The 9,365-nt window shown below is 47.5% G+C and overlaps 2 protein-coding genes across 2 annotated transcripts; both read left to right on the top strand.

Moving 5' to 3' along the window:
* The first annotated feature begins 582 nt into the window (after nt 1-582).
* On the top strand, nt 583-2,101 carry LOC109777322 (rapid alkalinization factor). Its single transcript, XM_020335974.3, has one exon. The coding sequence runs from the start codon at nt 1,435-1,437 to the stop codon at nt 1,816-1,818; it is 384 nt and encodes a 127-aa protein (XP_020191563.1). The 5' UTR covers nt 583-1,434; the 3' UTR covers nt 1,819-2,101.
* Nucleotides 2,102-7,040: 4,939 nt separating this feature from the next.
* Nucleotides 7,041-7,712, top strand: LOC109777323 (ethylene-responsive transcription factor ERF018-like). The gene has a single exon (XM_020335975.1). The coding sequence runs from the start codon at nt 7,041-7,043 to the stop codon at nt 7,710-7,712; it is 672 nt and encodes a 223-aa protein (XP_020191564.1).
* Nucleotides 7,713-9,365: the final 1,653 nt, after the last annotated feature.

Genomic DNA, 9,365 nt, shown 5'->3' with positions numbered 1-9,365 from the left:
TATGGAAATTAAAAATTCCTTCAAAAATCAGGATATTCTTGTGGAGACTTGCCCATCATTCTCTCCCCACGACAGATACTTTGATGAAACGAAACATGGCTGTGCATGACACTTGCCCCTTGGTTGTGCTGACTCATGGAGACACGCTCTTGTGTCGTGCACTATGTCCAGATGTGTATGGGCACTTTCAGATGTTGATATGGTTGCGCGCATGACAGGTAATATGAAACCCAATGCGAGACTATGGCTATTCGAGCTCTATGATTCTTTGGATCATGCGACATTCGTCAGGATGGCCGTCACTCTTTGGTCCATCTGGTATGCTAGGCGCAAGGCAGTTTACGAGGCCATCTTTCAAAGTCCGCAGAACATTATTTCGTTTGTTAACAATTTTATTGCGGAACTGGGGCAATTGGAAAAGCGAGAAGATGGAAGGAGAGCACCGGCTGCTCCGGCTGTTCAGCAGAACCGGTGGCTACCACCGCCCACTGGTGCCGTCAAGGTGAACGTGGATGGGGCAGTAGTTAGGTCACACCATGGAGGAGCTGTCGCTGCAGTATGCAGAGATGAGGCATGCTTATATCTGGGCTCTTCGGCGATCGTTTTTCAGGGTATAAATGATCCCCTTGTCCTGGAGACATATGTGTGCCGAGAAGCATTAGCTTTGGCGGATGACCTTGCAGTGCAATCTATTTGCGTCGCCTCGGACTGCCAGGGAGTTGTGACACATATCGCGAGGGGGGCTGGAGGCCCAAATGCTGCCATAGTACATGAAATCAAGGAACATTGTAATAGTTTTATCTCTTGTTTTTTCGTTCATGAGCGCTGGAATCATAATTTTGAGGCTCATAATCTCGCCAAGTTCACTTGTAACTTAAGTGTAGGTAGACATGTGTGGTTGGACATACCTCATGACCCAAACCTTGTACCTATATAGGGCAATATTCATATATCCGTTGCTCAAAATTAATAAAGTTGGCGAGCTCTAAAAAAAACTTAATTCGACATGGCTAAAAAAAAAACTTAATTGGACAGAGTTGCCTAAAAAAACTTAATTCGACAGAGTTGTCTTAAGAAAACTTAATTCGTCAGAGGAGGAAAGAAACGTGGAATGAGCCCATGCGTCTACGTGCCAATTGATCTTCTTCAAAGCTAAAATTAGGCTAGCACAAGTTTGCACCGTCAGTTGATCCCTCCCTCGCAGGTGCCGGGGCAAGAGGCCGCAACGCGCGGCGGCACCGGCCAATCCGACGTGCGGCCGCCCTGCTTCCTCTCCCGTCCAGCTCCTCCCTTTCCAAATCCCCATTCCCCCGCGTCTCCTCTCCACCTCTCCCTCCTCCCATCCCCTTCAAAGAGAGAGGAAGGCATGGAGGGATCCACCCTAGCCGCAGACCGACAAACCGCAAGAAACCAGCAACCAGACTGAAGACCCACATGGCCCGGATCGGCGTCGCGGTGCTCGCGCTCCTGGTGGCCGCCGCGGCGGTGGCCTGCCTGCCGGCCCCGGCCTCCGCGGGCGAGCAGGACTCCATGCTGCTGACGCGCTCGGCGACCTGCGACGGGGCCGTCGGGGAGTGCGGCGTGGACGAGGACGAGGAGATGGGGACGGGCGCCTACGGCACCGGCGAGGCCCTGCGCCGGTCGCTGGCGCGGAAGCCGACGGCCAGGTACATCAGCTACGCCGCTCTGCGCGCCGACCAGGTCCCCTGCAACAAGCGCGACAAGTCCTACTACACCAACTGTGGCTCGATGCAGCAGGCCAACCCCTACACGCGCGGCTGCTCCGCCATCACGCGCTGCGCGCGCAACATGAACTGATTTCGTCGTCCGGATGCCTCGTCGATCTCGCGCACGGACGGCAATCATCGATACGTGCGTACGGAACGGGGAGGAGATGTGACCGTGTGAGCGCCTAATTAAGCACTGTATGCGTTTTGTGCTGCTTCAACATTGATCCAACAAAATTAACGACTGTTATTGTTTTCGTGAGTAGCTTCTATCTATGTACCCACCGTGTTCCTTCTATTGCCACGCCAATTTATTCCTTTTGAAAAAATGTTTGTATATTTGAAGAAGAACAGAGTTTTTTTTTTCGCCTCTATTTTCATATGCTTGTAATTTTCATAAACGGGGTTGTCATGTTGAAGAACGAGTTAGAATTTGTGGATGTATTCTATTTACTCGATTTAATTATTAAAATTCAGTACACGGCGACATAACTTTATGAAAACCCTGTTTGTGGTCATTCTCATCATGGTTACCATTTTCTTATACAATTTTTTGGCGATTTCTATTTGGCGCTTCACGCGCTTATTACAGCACATTCTGCAAACAGGCACGAAAGCGCACACTCCCTCCCGCGAGCTGGGCCGTCCAGTTTCATTTTTTTCTTCTCTATTTTCTAAACTGAGAAAAAAAAGTGCGCAAAACGTTATTCGAACCCACTACGTGCGAGTTGGGTGTAAGATGCGATAAGCACCCGGCCACCTCACCTTGATGTGATTGTGATTACATAGATGTTTTTCCACATTTCTTATTTCTTCTCTTTTTTTCCGTCCCTTTCTCTTTTTTCTTAGTCCCTTTTTCTAATTCGCAAACTTTTTCTGCAAACAGATGAACTTTTTTATTTATTTTTAAATGCATGATTTTTTCAATTCGATGAAAATTTTCAAGTTTGATGTTTTTTTCAAATTTGACGATTTTTTTAAAATTCAATGATTTTTTCAAATCCGATATTTTTTTTCCAAATTTGATGTTTTTTTTCAAATTGGATGAACTTTTTTTCGAAATTGATGAACTTTTTTCAAATTTGTGAACTATTTGAAAACCAATGAACTGTTTTTCAAATTCAATGAACCTTTTTCAAAATTCATGTTTTTTCAAAATTCAATGTACCTTTTCCATAATTGATGAACTTTTTTCAAAGTGGACTAATATTTTTTCAAGATCGACGAACTTTTTTCATTTTTCCCGGTCCTATTCTATTTTTTTACTTTTTTGTCCAAAACTCATTTTTTAAATAATTTTTAAATTTATTTTCAAATAATTAATACTGAGTATATAATATATATCTAGTCAAATAGCTCTCGTTGCTAACAGGGGACAAGGTATGGCGCTCAGTCTTTTGGTTATGGTGCCAGGTTATTGTTGGTTCCGTGAAGAGTCCGAATCTCGGTTCTTGCACACCCCGAGTATAAGTTTTGTGCAGTTTATTCTTCAGAATGTTGTTGGGCTGGCCCGCCACGTTTCCTTGCGAGCGCTGTCAGCGGGAAACAGTGCTTACAACGCCGAATAGGACTCCTGATTTTTTTTATGGAAACCTTGTTCTTATAATATAGTAACAATTTACTGTACACGGCTATTTGGGAAGCCCATTCCCATCATGTTTATGGCTCAACATGCTTGCTCGAGGTAGTGTGCATTCTTCTGTTTTCTTGGTCATGAGGAGTGACCGAACATAGATGGTATCATCACGACCTCCTAATCCTGGTGGGTTCTTACATAAGGGTACTTGCGTTTCAGGCAACCCCATTTACAAAGAAACAAAATATCGGTTTTCTACCCAAACCAAATAAGATCGGGTGTATCCACTCAGATGGAAGAATCCCAAGTTGCTGCCATAACAAAACAAAGCCTCAACCGAAGGGCGCATCCACAGATTAACAAAAGAATGTTACAAATAAAGAAGAAACTAATAAGATAAGTGCAAAAAAAAGAAACCATAACTAATAATGGAATATTCAATTTAATAACCCACACTTGGGTTGTGTGGGAGACCACGCTTGGCCAGATTGTCGTTGGTGAGGATTTTGCCTTTCAGAAAAAGTCTGAAGAAAAACCTGCATTTGGCCTGTACCTTATCCTTCCAGATCTTCTTCTAGTTTGCATGAGAGGTTTACCCGAGGAACTGGCTTCCGTAAGAACTTGCAGTGTATGTGCCAGAGGTGCATCAGTTCTAGGAGATTGCATCTTTCGTCCAGGATCAAGAACAATATGCTACAGCCTAGTCCACAGCCTGGTGAACTGACTGAGCTCGGGTTCAGACGAAATGTGGTGCAAGCCCGAAAGCCAACGTTGATCATTGAGGGCTTGAGCTATAAAGAAGTTTTCCTATACCAGAGGCAGAAAAGATTCGGGGCCAGATGATAAGGAGCCTCGCCATCATGCCAGCGATCCTGCCAAAACCTGACACGGGATCCGCAGCCCAAGGTGATGTTGGTGGAGGCGATGTACATGGCGAGGTCATCCCAATCGCATGGAGTCGGCGATCCAACCCAAGAGTCATCCTGAGCGCGCTATTCCAGCCATTTTCATTTGAGATGCAGAGCCCGGCTGAAGCGCTTGAGGTCGATGATGCCAAGGCCACCGAGGCATTTTGGCTCGCAGTCGGTTGACCTATTTACTACCCTGATTCATTGTCAACATCTGGCCTATAACACCAGAGGAAGTTTCATCTCAGCTTGTGGATCTGCTTTATAGCCCAGGCGCCAAGCTTGAAGAAGGTGATTAGATACACGGGAATGGCTAGAAGCCCCGAGTTAACCAGTCACAATCGGGCATCCCCAGACATAAGCTTGCTGGGCCATCTATGAATCTTGCATGCCAACTTGTCGAGAATAGGTTGAATATCATTTCTAGTAATGTTTTTGTGGTGTAGTGGTAGGCCATGGTATATGCATGGAAACTGAAGAATAGGCACCAGACATTGCTATAGTAGGGCTGAAAGGTCTAAGTTGTCACAACAAACGAGGTAGATACCGTTTTTGCTAATGTTGCAGGCGAGGCCAGAAGCAGAACTGAAGTAGGGAAGTATCTTTTGGTAAGCATAATGTCCGGCAACTGGGGGGGGGATGAAAATCATGGCATCACCAGCATAGAGACGCACCCGCTATCAAGACAACAACAAGTGGATAGGAGTGAGAGCCTGAGCGGACACCGCTTTGGTAGGATCGACTGTGATTGTGAATAGCATTGGCGAGAGCAGATTGCCCTACCGCAGGCCATGACAGTGACTAGGGTTGCCCAAGCTCTCCGTTTGCGAACACCCGGGAAGAGGTGGAAGACCAGAGCAGCAAGAGCATGCCACACCAGTGTGTGTGCCAAAACCCATCCAGGGTCGGAGCTTGAGCAGGAAGGACCATGACACATTGTCGAACGCACCAGCGATATCTAGCTTGATCACTAAGGCCGGATCCTTGAGCTTGTGCATATTGCGGTATGCGTTCGTGAAAAATAGGAAATTGTTATGAATACTTGAAAAAGGAGGGCGCAACAGAACATGCGGGTACTTTTTGTACACGTTACACAGTCCTAACAGTGGACAAGCTATGGTGCTTAGTCTTCTGGTTATGGTGCTAGGTGATTGTTGGTTCCGTTAAGAGTTTGAATCCTAGTTCTTCCACAAACAGAACATAAACTTTTTGCAGATTTTTCTTCGAAACATTGTTGGGCTGGCCCGCCACGCTTCCCCTGTGAGCGCCGTCAGCGCGAAGCAGCGCCAAATAGGAACTGCTGAATTTTATTAGGTAAACCGTTTTCTTATAGATATAATAACAATTTATTGTACGCAACTATTTGGGAAGCCCATTCCCATCATGGTCATGGCCCAATATACTTGTGAGAGGTAGTGCGCATTCTCCCGTTTCCTTGGTCATGAGGAGTGGCGCATATATAGATGGTAGCATCACGACCTCCTAATCCGGGTGGGTTCTTACACAAGGGTACTTGTGTTTTAGGCAACCCCAGTTACAAAGAAATGAAAATATCGGTTTTCTACCCGAACCAAATAAGACCGGTTGTATCCACTCAGATGGAAGAATCCCAAGTTGGTGCCATAACCAAACAAAGCCTACACCGAGGGGCGCATCCACAGATTAACAAAAGAATCTTACAAATAAAGAAAAAACTAAAAAGATAAGTGTGAAAAAAGAAAAAAGAAACCATAAAAACATGTGTTTGTCGGGCCATCTCTGAATCTTGCACGCCAACTTGTTGAGAATAGGTTGGATATCATTTCTAGTAATGTTTTTATGGTGTAGAGGCAGGCCAATGTATATGCATGGAAACTGAAGAATAGGCACCAGCCATTGTTGTAGTAGGGTCGAAAGGTCTAAGTTGTGGCAACAAATGGGGTAGATATCATTCTTGCTAATGTTGCAGGCGAGGCCAGAAGCAGAACTGAAGTAGGGAAGGATCTTTTTGTAAGACTGGGGGAAGATGAAAAGCACGACATCATCAGCATAGAGACGTACCCACTGTTGAGACAACAATAAGCGGGTAGGAGTGAGAGCCTGAGCGGACACCACTTTGGCAAGGATCGACTGTGATGGTGAATAGCATTGGTGAGAGCAAATTGCCCTAGCGCAGGCCACGTCAGTGACTAAAGGGTTGTCCAAGCTCTCCATTTGGCAATACCTGGGAAGAGGTGGAAGACGAGAGCAGTAAAAGCATGTCAGACCAGTGTATGCGAAAACCCATCCAGGAGTCGGAGCTCAAGCAGGAAGGACCAGGACACATTGTCGAACGCACCAGCGATATCTAGCTTGATCACTAAGGCCGGATCCTTGAGCTTGTGCATATTGCGGTCTGCGTTCGTGACAAATAGGAATTTGTTATGAATACTTGAATTCTTGAAAAAAAAAGTTATGAATACTTGAAAAAGAAGGGCGCAACAGAACGCGCGTGTGCTTCTTGTACACGTTACACAGTCCTACTAGTTATATGCTGCTTAGCGATCTATACATTTCGAAGGATCGTCGAGGCTTCACTATAGCGACAAAAGAGCAAATCGCATGGTTCCCTTTACAATATCATTTTCAGAACGTGCTCGACAAAACTGTGACTCCTCCCCCCTCCTCTCCCATGGTGGTTGAGAGTACTGATAATGTCACCAAACCACACGTCTTCTGTGTAGTATAAATCTCTTTCTCGATCGCCGGTTAAATCCATCAGTCGTTGACCACAATCTCCCACAATCTAAATGACCACTCTCTAGCTTAGCTAAAGCGAAGTGTGCTCATCCGAACGTGCTCCCTAGAGCCATGGATGGAGCCAGTAGTGCAAGCGGCGGCGAAGGCTCAGCAGAGCCGCATCGGTCACCGCCACCGCCAGAACGGCGGTACAAGGGCGTCCGGCTGCGGAAATGGGGCCGGTGGGTGTCGGAGATCCGCATGCCCAACAGTCGCGAGAGGATATGGCTCGGCTCCCACCAGTCCGCCGAGAAGGCGGCGCGTGCGTTCGACGCGGCAGCCGTCTGCCTCCGCGGCTCCCGCGCCGGGTCTCTCAACTTCCCAGAGTTCCCGCCCGACGTGCAGCACGTCCCTGGCATAGTGCCTACCCCCGAGCGTATCCAGGCGGCGGCCACGAGGCACGCGAACCGCCCATATCCGATTCCGGCGGGCCGGGCAATGACGGTCACCACTGCTATGCCATCGCAGGAAGTGACGAGCACGTGCAATGCCATAGCTGTAAAGTCATCGCCGTCCGCTGGCAATGCCGCTGCCTACGACGATGTGCTTGATTGGTCGTTCATGGATGCGTTGCCGTCGATGCCTGCGTCGTCGGCGCCGGGGACCAATGTTCCGGTTATGGATGATGTTATGTTCGGTTTCTCGCCGATGCCGCCACCGCCACCGCCAGAAGAGCCGGACGAGGATATGATCGACGATGATGGTGATGACCATGCATTTATATCTGACCTCTGGAGGTTCTGAGGTTAACAGGGAATGTAATGACATGACCGGTTACACCCCATACGGATGAAATATATGATTACATTTTTTAAGATAACTATAAGTATTTTATTCTCTCATCGTTTCGTCAAGACGATGCAACGAAACAAAAAGAGCTTCCCCGGGCACTGCATTGACATGCACTGATGCACTAGACCAAAATGGAAAAAGCCAAACGAACTTGCATTCGCAAAATTATCTAGCCATATACTAGCTTCAAACTACAAAATAGAAAAGGAATAATATCTAAACTAATCATTTTTTAGCAAAAGAATCTATCTAGCAAGCGCAATCTTTATCTAAACTAGTAGCAAGCCGAAGTGGCGCAAGAGTCTTCTCTGCCCGCATGGACGGTCCAAAACCCAGGCGGCGCGAGGTAATCTTTACTTCTAATGAACGAGTTGGTGAATAGTCTTCGCGGTTTATTTTCGCTGTTTTTTTTTCATCTCTCCTCCCACCACCCCCTCCCACCCTGGTCCGCGGTTTATTTTCGCTGGTTTTTTTCGTCTCTCCTCCCACCACCCCCTCCCACCCTGGTCCATCGGTTTATTTTTCTCTCCACTCTTTATTACAACCAGAACTTCCTAACGTATAACAAATCACGGATCTAACTTTCTTAAATTATGCAAATCAATCGATTCCTTTTATTGGTTCAATTTGTCTTAGGAAACAAATAACAGATTTTCAAGAAATAAATAATACATTTTAGTCTAACTTTCCTAACCTATCTAAATCAATCGATTTCTCTTATTAGTGAAATTTGTTTTAGGAAACAAATAACAGACACGTCACAACTTTCCTCCCAATAAATAGTTTCTTAACATTTGCAAACTTTCCTAATCAGACACGTCACAAACGGGCAGGTACTGATATCACGTTACCAAACAATAAAACCCCATTTGCATAGAAATCAGTTCAAAAATCCTAACTTACCTAAATTTTTACCTTTCCTTGATAACAACCAATATTTCCTATGTTTTTCACCTATTGAAGGAATCACCTCTCCGGGTTATGATTTTTTTCCGATTCTTTCCAATTGTGACCTCTCCTTCCACTCCGGCTCCTTCTCGCATAAACACCTCCACCACAGCCAGGTGACACCGCCCCAGACCTCCTGCCTCTCCATACCTTCTCCGCCACCTCCTTCTCGTACTCCATTAACAATCCCTCCGTCACATTTGTCCACGGCGGTGTCGAGGGCATGGCGCAGCAGCGTACCAGCGGTAGAGCAGCGCATAGCGGCAGGAAGCAACACGCAGCAGGCGAGGCGAGCGGCCGACGGTGGAGGGCAGAGATGCGGCCGGCGTGGCTGAGGGGGCGGCCGGCAGAAGATGGCCACGACTAGAGGCAGCGCGAGGCAGGGGCGCGACAGCGGGGCGAGCGAAGGGATAGGCGGCAGCAGACGGGGCAAGCGCAGCCAACGAGAGTGTGGCGTGCGGCCAGGGTGTGTGTCGCGCGGGGCACAGTGGTGCGGTGGCAGCGGCGAGCGCGACCGACGCGGTGTAGCACGGGCGTGGGCATGGAGAGGGAGTGGCCCCGCGGGCGCGGAAGAAGAGCGGCAGGCTCGGGCATGGGCATGCATAGGAGCGGGCATGTGCCACGGGGTCAATCCGAGGAGCTCAGTGGCTACCCCTG

Source organism: Aegilops tauschii, chromosome 3 (genome assembly GCF_002575655.3).
Source record: "Aegilops tauschii subsp. strangulata cultivar AL8/78 chromosome 3, Aet v6.0, whole genome shotgun sequence".
Lineage (NCBI taxonomy): Eukaryota > Viridiplantae > Streptophyta > Magnoliopsida > Poales > Poaceae > Aegilops > Aegilops tauschii.
The sequence above is the reverse complement of the archived record's forward strand: the minus strand, read 5'-3'. Positions and strand labels throughout refer to the sequence as shown.